This window comes from Tachyglossus aculeatus, chromosome 14, assembly GCF_015852505.1.
Source record: "Tachyglossus aculeatus isolate mTacAcu1 chromosome 14, mTacAcu1.pri, whole genome shotgun sequence".
NCBI lineage: Eukaryota > Metazoa > Chordata > Mammalia > Monotremata > Tachyglossidae > Tachyglossus > Tachyglossus aculeatus.
In genome coordinates this window covers 15,634,722-15,656,412 of record NC_052079.1, presented here as the reverse complement: position 1 = coordinate 15,656,412, position 21,691 = coordinate 15,634,722, and the positions used below count along the sequence as shown (strand labels likewise).

At 48.6% G+C, this 21,691-nt stretch overlaps 1 protein-coding gene and 1 long non-coding RNA gene across 2 annotated transcripts; one reads left to right on the top strand and one right to left on the bottom strand.

The window, feature by feature from the left end:
* On the bottom strand, positions 1-12,806 carry LOC119937241. Its single transcript, XR_005453955.1, has 4 exons — positions 12,610-12,806; positions 8,688-8,827; positions 5,193-5,316; positions 1-1,247 (listed from the first exon to the last, which is right to left on the bottom strand). It is a non-coding gene; the product is annotated as an uncharacterized LOC119937241 (long non-coding RNA).
* Positions 12,807-13,337: 531 nt separating this feature from the next.
* On the top strand, positions 13,338-19,897 carry FOXA1 (forkhead box A1). Its single transcript, XM_038756914.1, has 2 exons — positions 13,338-13,482; positions 17,098-19,897. Exons 1-2 carry the CDS (start codon positions 13,408-13,410, stop codon positions 18,379-18,381), a joined length of 1,359 nt encoding a protein of 452 aa, XP_038612842.1. The 5' UTR covers positions 13,338-13,407; the 3' UTR covers positions 18,382-19,897.
* Positions 19,898-21,691: the final 1,794 nt, after the last annotated feature.

The window sequence follows — 21,691 nt, the reverse complement described above, 5'->3', positions numbered from 1 at the left end:
TGCTGGGTGGGGAAAGGAGAGATGAGCACCTAAGTCACATTAAATCATTTTCAACTTGGACTTTTGGTAATAGGTGAGTCAATTCAGACTTTACTGTTAGCAATGGCAAAAATCCATTAAAAGCTTTTTGCCAGTTCTACCAGGTGGCATCCATTTTCTCACAACTAAGTCCTACAAACTCAAATAATGAGCTCCTTTCCACTTTTGTTTGCTGTCTAAACATGCTCTGTCTTCTTTACAACCTTTCTTGCAGGGCTTTTGCATCAGAGGTAATGGATATTTCAAAGTAACAGCAGCATCTTCTGATATGACAGTATCAATGACTTTGCAAGATAATAGATAGGGAGTATAAGCTATTCAAGTAAAAGTAGCATGGTGTCATAAACTGATTGCAGGGATTTCAGCTAGCATGTGAAATTGTGAATGTGAAGATAAAAGGGAGAAGAGGCTTAGGCAAAAAAAAAAAAGAAAGCAAATAGAAGCCTATCAGACAATGGTGGGGCAGTGGGTGGAGAAAGGATGAGATTATAATGCCTAGATAATATGTTGATAGCTAATATTTAGCTTTATGACCCTTCACAATCACAAGGACTTTTGTTTTTGTGATACTGAACAGTACAGTAAAATCAGTTAATATGATCAACTTGTATCTACTCCAGCACTTAGTACAGTGCCAGACACATAGTAAGTGCTTAACAAATACCATTTAATAAAAAAAAATGGCAGGCTGATGGCTGTACTGTAGTACAGAAAAGATGTGTGCTTCGCAAGCTCTTAATACAGTGCTCTGCACACAGTAAGCGCTCAATAAATACGATTGAGTGAATGTGTGCTCTCTATAACAACACCAAAGCCCTCATTTACAAAGGGTGATCTCCCCAGGTTTGCTCTAAAACTTGGCCTCATAAAGCAGTCCTTTTCACCTGAACCCACTAGCAAAAACATTGACGACAAGCAGATAAAATTAATAAGCCCTGAAAATTCAATTTCTTCCTAACCACCTGAGAAAGGAAAAGTATTTTATTCTGTCTCCTCGGGTCCTGATTACCCTTGTATGCAGGATTCAGGAATGTATTAGTCCATTAAATAGGAACCGTCTTTATCCACCCGAGCCTTGACTGAAGTCTGGAGAGTATTTTTGAAGTAAGCCACTTAGTTGCACAGCCTAACCCCTTCTCTCTTGGCCTGGTTTAGACTAAGGATTTAATCAGCTGATGAATTTTCTTCCCCAGCAGGTGGATCGAGATCTGGAAAAAAGAAAGAACCATGTAGTTTAGTCCCTAGGTACACATTATCATTTTTCTTAATTATGCTTCAACATCCCATTAAGCTTCCTTGCGCATACTTGGCAACATCTCAGCTTTTAAAGATTTAGAAAAGAAAATAAACTAGGAGCTCAAACACAAGGTCTTGTTTGTGGAAGATACCAAAATCCACTGAACTCCTTCATTTTGAATGAATTTGGCCTAGCCGGGTAGGATCTTGATAGCCTGAGACTCGCCCTCCATCAGAGCCGCAAAGTCTTTTGGGGGTGGACGGTTCCAAGAGTCTGTCCACAAGGGGCCATAGGGGATCCAACCATCCTCCTTCCTGACACTATGGGAGTGAAGTCCCATCCCAATCTTGGGAATGTTAGGAAGTCGGGAGGAGCCAAGTGGGGAGGAAATAATGAACAGCTTTTCTTAGTGCCCATTTTAAATATTTGTTTTAGTCTCTCTTCCATCTCCCTTTCTCTCTGTGTCCCTCCCTCTTCCCCCTAGTCTCTTTTTCCTTCCCTTTTGATAGTGTAGTCCTTGAGGGCCTGGGATGGTGTCTGAATCAATGTACCTGGCTTCTTCTCATGCTTAGTGTGGTGTTTTGTAAGTTATAAACACTTTAAATGTTAGTATTGAATGAGTCACTGAAACCTAAAAATCAAAACCTTGCTTTCCCTTAGCCCCTCCTACCCAGCTGCTCTTCTCTTCCACCCTCTCCAATCACTCAATAAAACAATCTATCAATCTGTCACATTTATTGAGTGCCTACTGTGTGCAGGGCACTGTACTAAGCACTTGGGAGAGTACAAACAATATAATAGACACATTCCCTGACCACAACGAACTTACAGTCTGAAAGAAGCTTACACTCTTTTCTGAAGCTCTCCCCCGGGAGACGTAGTATGGATGTTGGATAAGGATGATCTTTTCTGGACCAGATTGTTGGGTTCCTACAAAAAAATTCCTTGAACCCCACAAAAAATGTTCAGTGACTAAGTAAAAGGCTCATGCAGAGAGAATCCATTGAGCACGAGTCTTGAAAAGCAGTCTGGTCCAGAATCAATCAATCGTATTTATTGAGCGCTTACTGTGTGCAGAGCACTGTACTAAGCACTTGGGAAGTACAAGCTGAACCTTTCCAATCTTCATCTCAGAAAATACGATGCTCCTGAACGATGGGTTCTAATCCTGGCTCCACCACTTGTCTGCTGTGTGACCTCGGGCAAATCACTTAACTTCTGTTAAAATGGAGATTAAGACCTTGGGCCCCATGGGGTACAAGGACTGTGTCCAACCTGATTAACTTGTATCTACCCTAGCCTTTACTACAGTGCCTGGCATGTAGTAATGCTTAGCAGATACCATAAAAAGGAATGGCTGTGTGTAAAGATGGGGTGGGAATGAGGATAATAATTATGGTATTTGTTAAGCGCTTACAATCAACATGGGATCAACATGGGATCAACATAAGGATCAACATGGGTTTCATTTTATCCTTTGCCCAGAGTCTCCACACCTCTAAGGACTGCTGTGCAAATGTGTTCCTGTAGGCGTGAGAGGTTTTAGTATTTATTAAGCACACTGTACTAAGTGCCTGGCAAAATACAACAGAACCAAAAGATACATTTCCTGTCCACACAGAGTTTACAGTCTTCCCTGAATAGTTACCACCACATGCCAGTTGTACAAACCCACTAATAATCTGTAGCACATTTGCACTTATTTATACCCACACTGAGTACTTTTGTCTATATGTCATTCATTGGCATATTCAATTACTTTATTTAATTTTGATTAGTCAACTCTATATATGTAAATATATGTATGTGTCTCCCCCATTAGGGTATAAGGTTCTTGTCCTTGTGTTCAGGAACCGTGTCATTTCTCTGTTTTGTACTTTAGAACAGTGTAAGGTACCCAGTGACACTCAGTAAATACTACTACTAGCACTACTACTGCTACTACAGGACTGCAAAATATTTATAAATAGTGAGAGCAGGAGAAGTAATAAGGATCAGACTGAGAGTAGAGTGAATATGCCAGGAAGAAATATCAGAATAAATCAGAACAAATAATTGAATGTGCTGAGAATATCTATAAATACATAAATGCTAGGGGGTGGCTCTTGGCTTGGGAAGTAATTAGAGAAGGCTTATTGGAGGTGAGATTTTAAGAGGGTTTTGAAGATGGCTAGGGAGGATACGGAGACAAAGACAAAGCAGTTCAGAGCTGGGGAAACAGGGTGATCAAGCCTAGTACAGTGCTCTGCATACCGGAACTGCTCAATAAATACCACTGATTGACTCTGATTGATTAGAGAGAAACAAGTTGAGAGCGGGATGCAGTTAGAAGATAACAATAATGGTATTTGTTAAGTGTTTACTATGTGTGAAGCACCGTTCTAAGCCCTGGGGAAGAAACCAGTTAATCAGGTTGGACAGAGTCCCTGTCCCATATGGGGTTCACAGTCTAAGTAGGAGGGAGTTATCCCATTTTTCAGATGGGATAACTGAGGCACAGAGAAGTTAAGTGACTTCTCCGAGATCACACAGCAGGTACGAGGAAGAGTTGGGATTACAATCCAGGTCCTCTGACTCCTAGGCCCGTGATCTTTTCACTAGGCCACAAACTCGGGAGCTTTGAGGGATTCTTGGTTCAGATCGCACAGTTCTCTTTCTGCCATAGATGATGAGCGCTGCAAACTTTCGAGGAAGCCCGGGCATTTACTTAGCAAGGGCAGCTCCCGGGCATGCCACCAGGTACAGCTGCAACGGGAGAGGTAGCCAGGGCCTGAATTAAGACTAATAATAATAATAATAATAATAATGGTATTTGGTAAGCGTTTACCATGTGCAAAGCACTGTTCTAAGCGCTGGGGGGATACAAAGTGATCAGGTTGTCCCACGTGGGGCTCGCAGTCTTAATCCTCATGTTACAGATGAGGTAACTGAGGCCCAGAGAAGTTAAGTGACTTGTCCAAAGTCGCACAGCTGACAAGTGGCAGAGCCAGGATTAGAACCCACAACCTCTGACTCCCAAGCCCGGGCTCTTTCCACTGACCCACGCTGCTTCTCTAAACGGCATGGCCTAGAAAAGCAGTGTAGCCTAGTAGGAAATGCGTGGGCTTGGGAGTCGGAGGATCTGGGCTCTTATCCTGGCTCTGCCAATTCCTTGCTTTGTGCCCTTGGGCAAGTCACTTAACTTCTCTGTGCCTGAATTTCCTCAACTGCAAAACAAGGATTAAATCCTACTCCCCACTACATTGATTGTATCCAACCCAATTTATCTTGTATCTATTCCAGCGCTTAGTACTGTGACTGCCACATAGTAAGTGTCTAAAAATATTATTAATATTAATATCACTATTATTGTTGTTATTATTATCCTCATCCCTGATTAATCCTGTTGGAACAAGAAGCGGGGCCAAGAGATATATGTTTGTACAGATTTATTACTCTATTTTACTTGTACATATTTACTATTCTATTAATTTTGTTTAATGAGGTGCATCTAACTTTATTTTTATTTATTCTGGTGACTTGACACCTGTCCACATGTTTTGTTTTGTTGTCTGTCTCCCCCTTCCAGACTGTGAGCCCGTTGTTGGGTAGGGACCATCTCTATATGTTGTCAACTTGTACTTCCCAAGTGCTCTGCACACAGTAAGCGCTCAATAAATACGATTGAATGAATGAATGAATGAATGAATGAATGAATCTGTTTTCTCCCCACCCCGTGAACTCCCACGCGAAAAGAGGCCCCAGTGGATGAAAACACTTCGCAGCGATACCAGGAGTAGGATTTGTGGGATGGGGTTGGGAGAAGAGAGCTACCCCTGAAACAAATCAGTAAAGGCAGGACGGCGAGTGAAAAAGGATTCTTCTACAGGGTTGGTATTTAATTTGAATGACCGAGTTTGAGAGCATTGTTACTTACCTTTCGGAAGCTCAGCCACTTAGCAAACTTGTCATTGTCAGTAATCAGAGGCTCGTAACTGTGACCGTAGGCCCATGCACACCCTCTGGCTCAGCTGTTTGCGAGATGTATATGCTTGCCAATCCTAGACCAACAGAAACCGTTTTGTAGTTACAAGGTTTCTTTTTCCTTCTAAGTTTGCAAGCTTTGCTTTATTTGTTTGCCAATTTAAACATATTATTTAAACACCGAGGTTTCCTTCACTGCTCCCAGTTAGGTGTTTTGGTTGATGGAGAGTAGGGGCTTGGGTGTCCTTTAATCAATACCCAAGCGATTACTCGTCTCAGCCGCACGCCAGGTTCCCTGCACAGCCGGAGGGCGAAGGGATCTTACCTCCCCAGATAAACGGGTCAGGGGGACTTTTTACAAATTATTCGGAAGCTTAATTACACCACCAGCGACTCAGCCGAGCCTTTTTGATAAGGAATGTAAACCCTGGGTGGCAGCCACACCAAACGAGTGGCAGATGAATAATAATAATGGTATTTGTGAAGCGTTTAATTCCGTGCCGAGCGCAGGGACTCCCGAACAGGTATCGAATCCCCATCTTACGGATAAGGAAACTGAAGCACAGAGAAAATAAGTGACTTGTCCAAGGTCATACACCGAGCCCTGGTGGGGCAGGGATTAGAACCAAGGGCTCTTGACTTCCACCAGGCTACACTGCTTCTAGAAATTAAGGAAAATTAGGAATGCATATAGATCTAATTTCAGAGTGAAAGAGAGGAAGAGGAAGGAAGAGACGGGGGGGGGGGGGAGAGAGAGATTTAGGTTTTAGGCGACCAATCCCTTGCCTTTACCCGGTCCTTACCCACTCTGTCCCTGTCCCTTTTTCATCGATCAAGGGTATTTATTGAGCGCTTACTATGTGCAGAGCACTGTACTAAGGGCTTGGCAGGGTTTAATACATATTAGGTCTAACCCCTCCTCAAGACTGTAAACTCGTTGTGGGCAGGGAATGTATCTGTTTATTTTTATATTGTACTCTCCCAAGTGCTTAATACACTGCTCTGAACGCTTAATACAGTGTTCTGAACACAGTAAACCTTCAATAAATAGGATTGAATGAATGGATGAACGGATCTTCTGTCCGGGGGACTGACTAACCAGTGCTCCTAAACCCCACCCCAGCTTGCCCCGCTCACTCCCCAGACCCATGTCTCACCCATGCCCACCCCTCAGGGAGACCCCTGACCAGAAGCAGCGTGGCTTGGTGGAAAAAGCATGGGCTTTGGAGTCAGAGGTCATGGGTTCAAATCCCTGCTCTGCCAATTGTCAGCTGTGTGACTTTGTGTAAATCACTTCACTTCTCTGAGTTACCTCATCTAGAAAATGGGGATTAAGACTGTGAGCCCCCCGGGGGACAACCTGATCACCTTGTAACCTCCCCAGAGCCTAGAACAGTGTTTTGCACATAGTAAGTGCTTAATAAATGCCATTAATATTATTATTAATAAACACAAATGACATTTTGCCCTCTGGCATAGTGGATAGAGCATGGGAGTCAGAAGGTCATGGGTTCTAATCCCGACTCTGCCACGTCTGCCGTGTGACCTTGGGTAAGTGACTTCCCTTCTCCGGACCTCAGTTACCTTATCTGTAAAATGGGGATTGAGGTCGTGAGCACACATGGGACAGGGACTGTGTCCAACCTGATTAGCTTGTATCTACTCCAGCGCTTAGTGCAGTGCCTGGCACAAAGTAAACACTTAACAAATACCACAATTATTATAACCTGCCCCACGGCGGTTCTAACTCTGTCTGTGCTGACTTTGGAGTTGATGCCCATAATAATAATAATAATGGCATTTATTAAGCACTTACTCTGTGCAATTCACTGTTCTAAGCTCTGGGGAGGATACCTGATCACCTTGTAACCTCCCCAGCACTTAGAACAGTGCTTTGCACATAGTAAGCACTTAATAAATGTCATTATTATTATTATTACAAGGTGATCAGGTTGTCCCATGAGGGGCTCACAGTCTTCATCCCCATTTTACAGATGAGGTAACTGAGACACAGAGAAGTGAAGTGACTTGCCCAAAGTCACACAGCTGACAATTAGCGGAGTCGGGATTTGAACCCACGACTTCTGACACCAAAGCCGGGCTCTTTCCACAGAGCCACGCTGCTTCTCTATCTGTTTCCACCTGTTCAGCCAATAAGGGTGCCGCTAATCTGGGGCCGGGGCCTTCGTGCGTTAACGACAGTCTCCAAGTCGGCCAAAGAGAAATCGGAATCGGAAAGCATATCACCTGAGGAGTTAACCAAACTTGAGTTTACAGCTTTTGAGAATCCAGAGGCCTGCGGGAAGAGACCTGTCACTATAAGACGACCGCAATTCGCAGGTGCCTCGGAAATGACTGATCTGATTTAAATAATCATAGGGAAAGGGTCCTGAGGGGGTCCTCTCTCCGTTAAGATAAGGGTCCCTTAAGGGAGGGGGAGGAGGAGGATTCCTCCTTCAGACACACACACACACACACACCTAGTGGCTTCAGGAAAGGGACGGGGTAATGAGTCTGATACTGCTCGGAGACAGGGGATGGTTAAAACAGTCCTTGAGGGCTCTTCCAGCGTTTCCCTAAAATTAATGTCTCCTACTCCTTCCCCTTCTCTTTCTCCTCCTCTTTTTCTTCCTCCTCCTCCTCCTCCTCCTCCTTTCTCCTGTTCTTCCAGGTATTCTCGCTCCGTCGTCCCCTGCACAAGTCCATTAAAAAAAGTTGACTCCTTGCAGGGTGAAAGCCGCAATACCCAATACACTCCCCCCTCCAGTACAGTCCGGGACGAGCTACTCCTGCAGGTCCTTGCGAGGAGTCAATCAATCAATCCATCAATCAACCAATGCCTACTCTGTGCAGAGCACTATTATAAGCGCTTGGGAGAGTACAGTGGAGTAAGTAGTAAACTTACTTTGCTCTTCCCCCCTTCTCCCCACCCCACAGAACTTTTGTATGTATGTATATATTTGTATTTATTTCAATCGTATTTATTGAGCGCTTATTGTGTGCAGCGCACTGTACTAAGCGCTTGGGAAGTATAATTCGGTAACATAGTCATTCAAACGTATTTATTGAGCGCTTACTGTGTCCAGAGCACTGTACTAAGCGCTTGGGAAGTACAAGTTGGCAACATATAGAGACGGTCCCTACCAACAGTGGGCTCACGGGATATACCTGTAGCTATTTATATTGATGCCTGTTTACCTGTTTGATGTCCGTCTTCCCTCCCCCTTCCACCACCACTTTAAACCCGTTGTGGACAGGGATTATCTCTCTTTATGGCTGTATTGCACTTGTCAAGCGCTTAGTATAGTGCTCTGCACACAACAAGCGCTCAGTAAATGACTGAATGAATGAAACTGCTCGCTATTTTGGGTAGGGTTTTCCTCCGCCTCGGGGTTTGAATCTGCACGGGATCTTCTCCAGCCCCGAGGCTGTGCCCGTTCCGTCTCACCTGTTTCAACTCCGCCACCCGAATACTTCGAACAATCCGATACATCGATGATGCGAGGGATAGAGCCGGTCTAGGAAAAGAGAGATTCCTTCTGATCGTTCTTCGGCCCGGGGGGCGGATTCCGGAGTCGGGTCTGGCATCTGGGGGAGAGGAGAGGGAGCGCTAAAGCATGAGAAGCAGTGTGGCTCAGTGGAGAGAGCACAGGCTTTGGAATCCAAATCCCGACTCTGCCAATTGTCAGCTGTGTGACTTTGGCCAAATCATTTCACTTCTCTGTGCCTCAGTTACCTCATCTGTAAAATGGGGGTGAAGACTGTGAGCCCCCCCGGGGGACCTAATCCCATTGTAACCTCCCCAGCGCTAAGAACAGTGCTTTGTACATAGTGTTTATTATTATTATTACTAGGCCACGCTTTATATTTACCCCTTTTTTAATGGTATTTGTTAAGCTCTTACTATGTGCCAAGCACTGTTCTAAGCGCTGGGGTAGATACCAGGTAATCAGTGGGGCTCACAGTCTTAATCCCCATTTTACAGATGAGGTAACTAGGGCACAGAGAAGTTAGGTGGCTTGCCCTAGATCACACAGCAGGCAAGTGGCGGAGCCGGGATTAGAACGCACATCCTCTGATTCCCAAATTCATGCTTTTTCCACCAAGCCACTTTTTCCACTTAGCCACGCTGGTTCCGGGAAGTTAAAATTCCCCAGGGCCGGAATTCCCCGAGGGAGGGTGGTCGCCGACCACCCAGGCCGGGCTGGACAGCGCGGGGCGGGGGAGGGACGGCAGGAGGCGCTATGGCTTCGTGCAAAATGTCCTCAACGCCCAGAAATGAAAACTCTCATTTTTCATCTCATCTCCAAAACGGCCATCCGAACGGTCCGTCCATTAACATTTAGGCTTTCTAGATGTTATTAACAGTTGCCTTTTGTTGACAGACTGTGAGCCCGCTGTTGGGTAGGGACTGTCTCTATGTGTTGCCGACTTGTACTTCCCAAGCGCTTAGTACAGTGCTCTGCACACAGTAAGCGCTCAATAAATACGATTGATTGATTGATTGACAGGTGGCTTTGGGCTGGCTGGTTTGGGGAAGAGGGATGGGGGGTTTGCAAGATTCTAGTTTCCTCTGGTGGCTTTGGGGGCCTCCTGCCACTGTTTCCCCAACTCGCCCCCCAAAACAGCTGCAGTCGCCTTTAACGCAACAGCTCCCGAAAATATCCAGGCCGAAGCCAGCTTTATTCGATAAGCAATGGGGAAAGGAGGTATGGCCCCCTCCCTAGCCCCTTCCCACCCTCCCACCCCGTTCCCTGGGAGGATAAACCAAGAGACCCCCCCATCCCCAGACCTGAAAGCCACTCCAGCGGCCCGCCCAGAGAATGACCACATCTGTGCGCTCAGCGGAGGGAGCGGTAAAACCTTGATCGCCAGTTCACAAAAGAGTCCTTTCCCGCTCTGACAGCCTACGAAAAGTACACAGAGCCGCACACATAGCAACATCTCCATCCATATGGGGCGCGCCATAAATGAAGGGACAAGCCCTGGGTGCATTGTCTAAAGCTGCGGCCACTTGGTATGTTCCGTGTGGATTTAGTTTCACTCTCATTCCTTGCTTTACAATGTGACATTTTCCCCTTTTTTCTAAAAAAAAAAAAAAGCACATTGTAATCCAGGGCTTTTATCTTTTTAGTTCCTTAACGGCACATCTTCACCCCCTTGTTCTCTCCTGCTGATTTGGGAGATTTGTTTGTTTCGAGGATTTAACTAATTCTGTTGCCAGATTTCAAGGATGATTTAAAAGAACAAAGGATGGGGGGAAAGAAGGCTCTTTTGGAAGACAAGTTAAAACAAAGCGCTTAACAAATACCATTATTATTATTATTAAAGTGAGATTAATAACTGGCAAAAAAAAACCCTGCAAAATAAAAGGTTACTTTGTTCATTCTTAGCAGCTTGATTTTACATTAAAAAAAACTTTTGTTTTGATGCTTTTGTCACGCAAGGGATCCTAACCCTTAAAAGAAACTCTCGGTCCCGGTGACGGAACAGAAAAGATAAACACCAGCAAACGGGCCAATGGTACGATCCGTGAAGCTGCTTCCCACCCTCCATCCGCGGTTCCCCCAGGCTGGAGAATCAGTTGATTCGGTTACCAGATCCCTCTGGCAATCCGTCTCCTGGGATCATAAAAATGCCAAGGTGGTTGTTGTTGTTGTTCTAAGAATGAGTGTTTGGTGAATGGTAAAGATTCCCAAATTCAAACAAGCGCGTTACGGGTTGAAAACCTGACCGCTGACTCTTACAAGTTGGAAAACTATTTTGTTCTCTCCTTGAACTTTGTCCGTTCGGGTCCCCCCCTCTCATTATTGGAAAACGGAGCCTCCCCGCTCCCGACGTTTCCCGGAGAAGAGGGAGGTGGGATGGGAATATGTGGGGGGGTGGACCGTAGTAGGGTCTCTGCCCTACCACCCGCCCAGAGACAGACGGACAGAAAGATACTTACCATCTGCCTTTCCGGACATCCCTGTTGACAAGGAGAGGAGGTGGGCTCCACTTCTCCCCTCCCGCCCCCCTCCAGTTTCTTTGTCTAACCTGACTACTTTGTATTTGCCCCAGCGCTTAGAACAGTGCTTGGCACATAGTAAGCTCTCAACAAGTACTATTATTATTGTTACTATTATTATTAGACAGATAATAATAATAATAATGGCATTTATTAAGGGCTTACTGTATGCCAAGTACTGTTCTAACCTCTGGGGGAGGTTACAAGGTGATCAGGTTGTCCCACGGGGTGGTTCACAGTCTTCATCCCCATTTTACAGATGTGGTAACTGAGGCCCAGAGAAGTGAAGTGACTTGCCCAAAGTCACGCAGCCGACAAGCGGCGGAGTCGGGATTTGAACCCATGGCCTCTGACTCCAAAGCCCGGGCTCTCTTGCCCTGAGCCACGCAGATACTTAGCATTTGCCTTTCCGCACATCCCTGTCGACAAGGGGAGGAGGTGGAATCGACCTCCCCCCTCCCGCCCCCCTCCACCTTCCTTGTCCAACCTGCCCACCTCGTATTTACCCCAGAGCTTAGAACAGTGGTTGGCACATAGTAAGCGCTCAACAAGTAATATTATCATTATCAGGCGGACAGATACTTGGCATTTGCCTTTCCGCACATCCCTGTCGACAAGGGGAGGAGGTGGAATCGACCTCCCCCCTCCCGCCCCCCTCCACCTTCCTTGTCCAACCTGCCCACCTCGTATTTACCCCAGCGCCTAGAACAGTGGTTGGCACATAGTAAGCGCTCAACAAGTAATATTATCATTATCAGGCGGACAGATACTTGGCATTTTCCTTTCGGCAGATACCTGTCGACAAGGGGAGGAGGTGGAATCGACTTCCCCCCTCCCGCCCCCCTCCACCTTCCTTGTCCAACCTGCCCACCTCGTATTTACCCCAGCGCCTAGAACAGTGGTTGGCACATAGTAAGCGCTCAACAAGTAATATTATCATTATCAGGCGGACAGATACTTGGCATTTTCCTTTCGGCACATCCCTATCGACAAGGGGAGGAGGTGGAATCGACTTCCCCCCTCCCGCCCCCCTCCACCTTCCTTGTCCAACCTGCCCACCTCGTATTTACCCCAGCGCTTAGAACAGTGGTTGGCACATGGTAACGGCTCAACAAGTAATATTATCATTATCAGGCGGACAGATTCTTGGCATTTTCCTTTCGGCACAGCCCTGTCGACAAGGGGAGGAGGTGGAATCGACCTCCCCCCTCCCGCCCCCCTCCACCTTCCCTATCCAACCTCCCTCCTTCGCATCTACCCCAGCTCTTCGAACAGTGCTTGGCACGTAGTAAGCGCCTAACGAGCACCATGGTTATTATTATATAAGGAAACGTTACGTCACGCAGAGGTTCCCGTGACTCACCTGCTCTTGCCACGTTTTAGGGTCCGCTCCGTCCCTGGTCCTCTTCTGAATCGACATTTCCCAGGGGCGGGGGCTTCTAGGGGATAGAGCGAGAGAAGTGTTTGTAAAAGAAGGTTGCCAGCAGATCCGCAGGTCCCCACCCCAGAAGGAAAGCGGCCCGGGGCGGGGGGTCCAGGGTGGGTGCCCGCAGGTTGGTTCCTGGGCAGATGCGGCTCCGCCCGCCCCGGGGCATTGAATTGAGGCCGAGGGGTTGCCCCCTTCCTGCTTTTCCCGCCCCATCCCGGCCCGGCCCGGCTCCTCCTCCTCCTCCTCCTCCTCCTCCTCCTCCTCGTCTTCCCCCATCCGAGGGCGAGGGTTTCCCTTTCGGTTCCTCCGGTGGGCTCCTCTCCCGCCCCCTCCCCACGCCCCCTCCCACGGTTTAAGCCAATGGCACGGCTCGGCAAATAGGGGCGGTGGGCCGGGGGGCGTCCGGGAGGCGGCGGCCGGCCTGTTTGCAGGTGCATCTCCCGCTCGGTAGGTGCGGGCGCCTTTGTGCGGCGGACAAATGGGGAGAGGAGGAGGAGGAGGTGGGCACTCGGGCGACGTAAGCTCCACATCAGCTCAACTCCACTCGCATCCCAGCCGGCACTTCCTCACTTTCCCAACGGTGTCCGCCGGCCCAGGCCGCTCTCCCGCCTTCCCTCCCCTGGCCGGGCCGCGGGCCGGGGCCGGGGGCTGCAGGGGCTCCCCGGGGCCCTGCCCGGCTCCCCCGCCGCCTGGCACGGAGGGCCGGATGCTTCCCGCGGCCAGGCTGGCCCCATGATGTTAGGGACCGTGAAGATGGAAGGGCACGAGACCAGCGACTGGAACAGCTACTATGCGGACCCCCAGGAGGTGAGCCAACCCGGGGGTGGGGGGGCACTACTCCCCCGCCGCCCGCTTGTGCCTCCCGTGCCCAGGGAAGCGGGATTTTTGCGGGACAACTGCGGGAGACCCCGGAAGGGTGGAGCGGGAATGAGAATCCCACCTCTGCCAGAGGGCACGGGGGGCACCCTCGGACAGCGAGCGCTCTGTCGACGGCCTTACTTTAATCATCAATCAATATCAATCGTATTTATTGAGCGCCTACTGTGTGCGGAGCACTGCACTAAGCGCTTGGGAAGTCCAAGCTGGCAACCTAGAGAGACGGTCCCTACCCAACAGTGGGCTCACACTAAGCGCTTGGGAAGTCCAAGCTGGCAACTTAGAGAGGCGGTCCCTACCCAACAGTGGGCTCACACTAAGCGCTTGGGAAGTCCAAGGTGGCAACATAGAGAGACGGTCCCTACCCAACAGCGGGCTCACACTAAGCGCTTGGGAAGTCCAAGCTGGCAACTTAGAGAGGCGGTCCCTACCCAACAGTGGGCTCACACTAAGCGCTTGGGAAGTCCAAGCTGGCAACATAGAGAGGCGGTCCCTTCCCAACAGTGGGCTCACAGTCTAGAAGGGGGATCAACTCGCCAAGCCCCTTCGACAGCAGAAGCGGGGCCTCTCGGTCGGACGCTTTTAAAACCTGAAACAATCAGTCTTTCTCTCCTTTTTTGGGGGGAAAGCGCTTTCAAAGCGCATTAAAGCGCTTTTCGAAGCGCTTTAATGAGTAGAAGGCGGGTGTTTCTGACAAAACCGCGGGGTGGAGCTGGCGAGAGACGGATCTGCCTCTTCCCGGAGAGAACCTGGGCCTTCTTATTGTCCACCGGCTCTACGTTCGTTTGACTTTTCTGTGACAATCGATAAGCACGAAAAGAACAGCGAGAAAAGGGCCAGGCGTGGGGAGGGCCTATCACAACTCCGTTTCTTGGGAAATTTTCCCTTTCGATGACTCAGAAGACTTAGATGAAATGCCGGCGCTGGCCTTATTCGCGCCTGGCACTGGGTGAAGGGGGAGAATGGCTAGGGGAAACGCGAGTGGCTACCAGAAAGTCACCAAAAGGATTATCCAAGTCCGATTAACACTCTAGGATAATAACAGGAAGTAGGTGCATAGGTGCTGTTTATTTTTAGTGGTGCGCTTTTGCTCAAAAATATGTCAAACTCTAGGTGTGGATGCAGTCAATCAGTCAATCATATTTATTGAGCGCTTACTATGTGCAGAGCACTGTAATAAGCGCTTGGGAAGTACAAATTGGCAACATATAGAGACAGTCCCTACCCAACATTGGGCTCACAGTCTAAAAGATAGACTGCAGTCAGTCAGATAGACTGCAATCCATACCGCAACGTGTTCGTGGACAGAACAGTCTATTTGGGAGAGAGAGGGATAGCTATAATCTTAAGGCAAGCATTATCATTTCCTAAATGGGCGTGCAGCTATCTCATATGCGTTAACCAATACACTGCAATCCCTTCATTTTCAATAATTGTCTTATTCTGTGACTAAAATAAAACTCAGTTTCAATCCTTCCACAGACTAATTAATTTTCTGAGAATATGTGGCGAACCCTATGCTCGCTATACAATGGCTTTTTAAAAAACTCAGTATGCACCTCCGATTGCTAACCTCACTGTTTCATAGTGGCGACTTTTAAAATAAAACAAATCACTCGGTCGATTCAAGCCACTTTCAACCCGTCCAGTGAAGGCAATACAATGTCAGGATCCCGTATTAATAAAGAGTTTCGGTTCGAGTTTGTAAAGAGTCGCAAGGGTTTTTACCCGTTTTTGATGGCTCCAAAACCTTTGTAATCTTTTGTAACGCTTGTAATCTTACCGATAAAGGCAGGTTCATTAGCATATGAAAAATTGACATTGAGTCTCATGACACATCATTACATTCTTGAAAGCATTGGGGATTGAGTAAAACGGGATTTCTGTTGGTTGCGAACTGGCTCTAGGGAAGTCATTACGAATTTAAGTTCTATGCTCAAGTTTTTCCTCAAGCCGACCTAAACCACCCAAATGCGTCTCCAATACTCGACCAGAAATTGCGTATTTTATACAAACCTCGTTGAAATGATACCTCCCCCCTTACTAGTATAATTATAGCGAGGGAATGTGGAAAATTCAACGTCAAATGAAAACACCAAAGCCCTTCTAGGGCAAGGTAAATAATCAACGCAAAACCCACCATTCAGGAGGAAAGCGAATCGTCGCTCCCTTCATGGGTGGGCATTAGGCTTGTGCCGGGAAGAAGTTCCCGGGACAAGCGCAGTTTTTGAGGCGGGGGACCTGAGATCAACCTCCCGGGGAGCAAGGGGAGGAAAAGGACAAGGATCTTGGGTTTCCACTGATTTGAAAACCATGCTTCCTGGGCAAGGCTGTGTGCCCAGCGCAGGGTGCAGAGAACAGTCGTGGAGCTAGGACCCCCCCCCCTCTTTTTCCTCTCCTCCTCCTCCCTATCCCCCCCCACCCTACCTCATTTCCCTCCCCGCACCACTTGTATATATTTGTACAGATTTATTGCTCCATTTATTTCACTTGTACACATATTTGCTATTTATTTTGTTAATGATGTGCATATAGCTATAATTCTATTCATTTCACTTGTACACATTTACTACTTATTTTGTTAATGATGTGCATATATCCTATAATTCTATTCGTTCTATTTTGACACCTGTCCACATGTTTTGTTGTCCGTCTCCCCCTTCGAGACTGTGAGCCTGTTGTTGGGTAGGGGCCGTCTCTCTATGTGGCCTACTTGTCCTTCCCAAGCGCTTAGTCCAGTGCACACAGTAAGCGCTCAATAAATGCGATCGAATGAATGACCCTGGGCTGGGGCTAGTGGCGCCCGGGGTCCTGGAGTTTTCTGGTGTCGCTTAGTTGTTTTGGGCGGGGGGGGGGGGTTGTTGCTGTTGTTGCTAATCAATCAATCAATCAATCAATCGTATTTATTGAGCGCTTACCATGTGCAGAGCACTGTACTAAGCGCTTGGGAAGTACAAATTGGCAACACATAGAGACAGTCCCTACCCAACAGTGGGCTCACAGTCTAAAAGGGGGAGACAGAGAACAGAACCAAACATACCAACAAAATAAAATAAGTAGGATAGAAATGTACAAGTAAAATAAATAAATGAATAAATAAATAGAGTAATAAATATGTACAACCATATATACATATATACAGGTGCTGTGGGGAAGGGAAGGAGGTAAGACGGGGGGGATGGAGAGGGGGACGAGGGGGAGAGGAAAGAAGGGGCTCAGTCTGGGAAGGCCTCCTGGAGGAGGTGAGCTCTCAGCAGGGCCTTGAAGGGAGGAAGAGAGCCAAACATACCAACAAAATAAAATAAATAAATAGGATAGAAATGTACAAGTGAAATAAATAAATAAATAAATAAATAAATAGAGTAATAAATATTACTATTGCTAACGCATCTCGAGGCTTCGCGTTTCGGCTTCGGGTTTTTGTGCATCTCTTTGGGTCCCTGCCTGGAAGTCGGGAGGGAGGGGAGGTCCTGCGGAGGTCCGTGGCCCGCTCGGACCTCCCCGCCCTGCCAAGGCTAACCTGCCCGTCCGTGTCTCTCGCCGCAGGCCTACTCCGGGGTGCCCGTGGGCGGCATGAACTCCGGCCTGGGCGCCATGACCTCCATGAACTCCTACATGACGATGGGGCCCATGACCACGACGGGCAACATGACTCCGGCCTCGTTCAACATGGCCTACGGCAACCCGGGGCTGGGGGCCGGGCTGAGCCCCGGGGGAGGGGGCGGTGGGGGCGGCGGGGGGGGCGGCTCCTCGGCCGGGGCCCTGGCAGGCGGGGGGGTGCCCGCGTTGAGCCCCGGGGGGCTGGGGGGGCTGGCGGCTCCCCCAGCCGGCTCCATGAACGGGCTGGGCCCCTACGCGGCCACCCCCTGCATGAGCCCCATGGCCTATCCGGCCGCCCCGTCGGGGCTGGGCCGCGCCCGGGCCGACGCCAAGCCCTTCAAGCGCAGCTACCCGCACGCCAAGCCGCCCTACTCCTACATCTCCCTCATCACCATGGCCATCCAGCAGGCGCCCAGCAAGATGCTGACCCTCAGCGAGATCTACCAGTGGATCATGGACCTGTTCCCCTACTACCGGCAGAACCAGCAGCGCTGGCAGAACTCCATCCGCCACTCGCTGTCCTTCAACGACTGCTTCGTCAAGGTGGCCCGCTCGCCGGACAAGCCGGGCAAGGGCTCCTACTGGACGCTGCACCCGGACTCGGGCAACATGTTCGAGAACGGCTGCTACCTGCGGCGCCAGAAGCGGTTCAAGTGCGACAAGCAGGCCGCGGCCGGGCCCGGGCCGGGCAAGGCGGGCCCCGACGGCCGCAAGGACCCCTCGGGGGGCGGCCCCCACCCCGGCGCCGCCTCCCCGCCCGGGCACCGCGGGGGGCCCGGCAAGGCCGCCCCCCTGGAGGGACCCCAGGGGGCCGGGCCCCCCCCCAGCCCCCGGGCCCTGGACCCCAGCGCCGCCAGCGGGGCCGGCCCGGGCCTGAAGCCCCCGGCCTCGACGGCCGCGCCGCCCCTCAACCCGGGCCCCCCCGCCCTGCCGGCGCACGCCCTGGCCCCCCACGAGACCCAGCTGCACCTCAAGGGAGACCCCCACTACTCCTTCAACCACCCCTTCTCCATCAACAACCTCATGTCGTCCTCGGAGCAGCAGCACAAGCTGGACTTCAAGGCCTACGAGCAGGCCCTGCAGTACTCGGCCTACGGGGCCGGGCTGGCCGGGAGCCTGCCGCTCACCGCCGGCGCCTCCATGGCCGGGAGGAGCACCATCGAGCCCTCTGCCCTGGAGCCCTCCTACTACCAAGGTGTGTATTCGAGACCGGTCCTCAACACCTCGTAGCTCCCGGCACGGCTGGGAGCCTTCTGGGACGGCCGGGAGCCTTCTGGGACGGCCAGCCTGGCCGCAGGAGAGCAACGCACACAGGCACACACAAACACACACACACACACACACACACACACACGCCCTCCCTTCACGGTTTTGCACAACCTCCCTCCTCGTGCAAAGGACTGTTACTTGGTTATTGTGTTCCAAACTCTACGTTGTCCACCCAACCACAACAAACCTTCCCGCAAAGTTCAGCGACCCACGATTGGGTATAATATATGTGTGTGTGTATATATGTACACATATTATATGTGTATAGGCACAGTGTATGGAGTGTATATAGTATATACATACGCACACACGTATACGTAAAGGCCCTTGCCCTCTTTCTTTCTCTTTCTCCCCCCCCCCCCCCACCCCACACACACTCAAGCAGCGCTCTGGTTTGAGCAGGGTTGCATTTGAAAAAGAGAGAGAGAGAGAGGTTGTTAAGCTTCTAAAAGATCTGTTTGTGTTATTTTCTTCCTCTTTACTGTCCTAAGCCTCCCGCCAGTTTACAGGTATGTGGCAATACTCTTAATGATTAAAAAAAAAACACAGATGAAGAAACAAGCAGGCGGTTCTGCCTCTAAAAACCATTAAAAGGCAAAACTGTGGTGATGTAGCCGAACTGATAGAAACCTAGAAGCAGGACTGCTTGTTTTCTCGAGCCAGCCCGACAAATTGAAATCGGATTTGTCTTTAAAAGAGCAGGTGGAAATGTATGTATAGCGATACTCTTCCACGTGTACCTGCGCATACATACATCAGTACGGCCCACGTATTTACTATTCAGTATATAATCAATATACGAGGGTAATATGGATATTACCTTTTGGAGAATTGCCTGACCAGAATGTCCCAAACTAAACGACCCCATTCCTCTTCACCACACTGAAAAGAAATTTCTGAAAAATTGCCCGTGTCAAACACTATGCTTCTCACTTCGCAGAATGACGTGGCCATTCACAACGGGTGTACAAAATAAATCTCCCTTATGTACGCAGTTTATAGAAATGTGTGTTGTTGGTTTAAAAAAATTTTTTTCCAGAAAACATTGGCTATTAAAACCAACAGAGCAGGAGAGCTAAAGAATCTCATTTCGAAATCTGGTCCCTAATTCAAAACTCAGATTTGTTGTGGTCATTTAATTATTGCCATTGTTCGCTTGTTTCATCCAGTGTTAATGCACTTTCCACAGTTTGACATGGTGTTAGCATAGCCAGACAGGTTTCCTTATTATTCCTGTTCGCTTTCTCAATGACCTTAATTTATTGCATGGTTTATACTTTTTTCCTTTACAGCTGAACTTGCTTTAAATGACGGTTTAAATGAAAAAAATTAAAACGTTAATTTTATAAATGTGATTGTAATTGAACATATTTTGATTTAAATAGCTCAAATGATAACTGAGATTTTAAGCCGTGGAGTATGTTTTTTTGATCATTTACAGTTAAGGACTTTAAATAAATCAAATGTTAACAAATAAGCATTTCTGCTAATTTATTTCTGTGGCATAAAACTGTAAATATTCTAAACTGGATATTTACCCCCCCAAAGACGGGAATTGCTAAAGAAGGGAAAAAAGAACAATCTAAGATGCTGAGGTATTTTAGTCGCAGTTTTCATTAAACAACTGGGTAGTCGGTAAAAGTAAACATCGCCTTCCGTAAAGGAAAGCGCCTTAGGCAAAAATGATTAATACAAGCAGATGAAAATGAATTCATACTTGGATTCTGGGAATTGCGATTCTCCAGATCCCATTATTTCGTGTTCCGAAATGTTTACCGCCATTTTCAGAAACGAATTTAAACTAGCTCACAAATCTTTTTCTGTCCCCTGTCAGATCAAATATTTTACCTTACACACAAGGTTTAAATGATTAAAAAGCTGCCCCGAACTTTGGGCTTAGGTGGGAAGGACCGAGCGTTTCACATTCTTTTCTTTTGATCTGAAGCAGAGAAGTGTTCTGACCTCTGTTGTGGTTCCGAGATTGAATGCAGAGAAATGGGTGGGTCTCGGTCTGTTGCAGCGGATTCTCTGCAGGCGAAGAGCAGTGTGGCCGGGAAATTTCACTGTATTCCAGTGGGAATCGGTAGAGACACGATGGGTACTTTTTTGTGAGGTTTCCTCAATACGCTAACGAAGGAACAGTTAGTTTCCAGGATTGAGAAGCAATGGTTTCTATTGAACTTTAAGAAACTCTTCAGTGCAGCTTCTCACCCAGTAGCCTCCCGGAATGAAACACACACACACACACACATACACACACACACAGAGACACAAAATCATTGGTCTCCTTTGATACTAGGCTGTCTTTCCAGGCCACCGGTTTCTTTGTAAATCTTGCTCAGAGTGACATTAACAATAACAACTGCAGCCCAGGCAAAGCTGGTCTCCGGCAAGAGGCACTTGTTTGTGAACTCTATCTTAGCGAGGAGTTTGAACTTGAACAGCTTTTTCTTTGATCACCCCACTCCATACAAGGGGACAATATAAAAAGAGCTGTGTAATTCTCTTAATTATCACATAATTGCCTCCCTGGGGAGAGAGGGGGTGACGGATTGACACTTTGGGGAAAAAGTCCCGGGTTCCTCAAAAAGGGGACCGCCCCTCCTTCCACATTAGGGAAAAAGGACAGGGGCCCGTGGTGAAAATGAACCTAAATCTGCTTGCTTAGCGGGAAGAAGCAGAGGGAAAGGAAGGGAAGAAATCTCACAATTCTCCGTATATAGTGGGAAAGAGGTGTGGGCAGACTCTTTCCCAGTATCAATCAATCATTCAATCGTATTTTGGGGAGGTTTACACTGTGCAGAGCACTTTCCTAAATGCAGGCGGTATGATTCGAGGGGGACCCAAGGAGGCCCATAGAGGCCAGGCGGTTTCGCTTTATAAAGGGCCGAGCTGGGCAACCTTTTCTTCATTTTTTTCCCGTTAAAATCCAATCCGAATTCTTGCTTCCCCCCTTCCCAAGTCGTGGCCATCCTCGCAGTGTTATTCGTCTGCAGTTGGGACCCTTTCTCCCCTCCCACCGCCCCAAATTCCCGAGAGGTGCGTTGATGTGAAAGGAGGCCAGGTGTGGACGGAGAGAGAGGCGTCGGTGACCCCGGGGTCGCGTGTTCCGGAGGGAGATTGCCAGGGGAGGGCGAATCCAAGAACCCAGCCCGGAGATGGGCGCGTTTTGGGGTCACGGGTAGAAAGCCCCTTCAGGAGCCATTTCAGTGGGGTCAACCTCCGGCCTGGAAGTGTGGCCAACTCGGGGTCCCGGCCTGCGGAGAGAGGG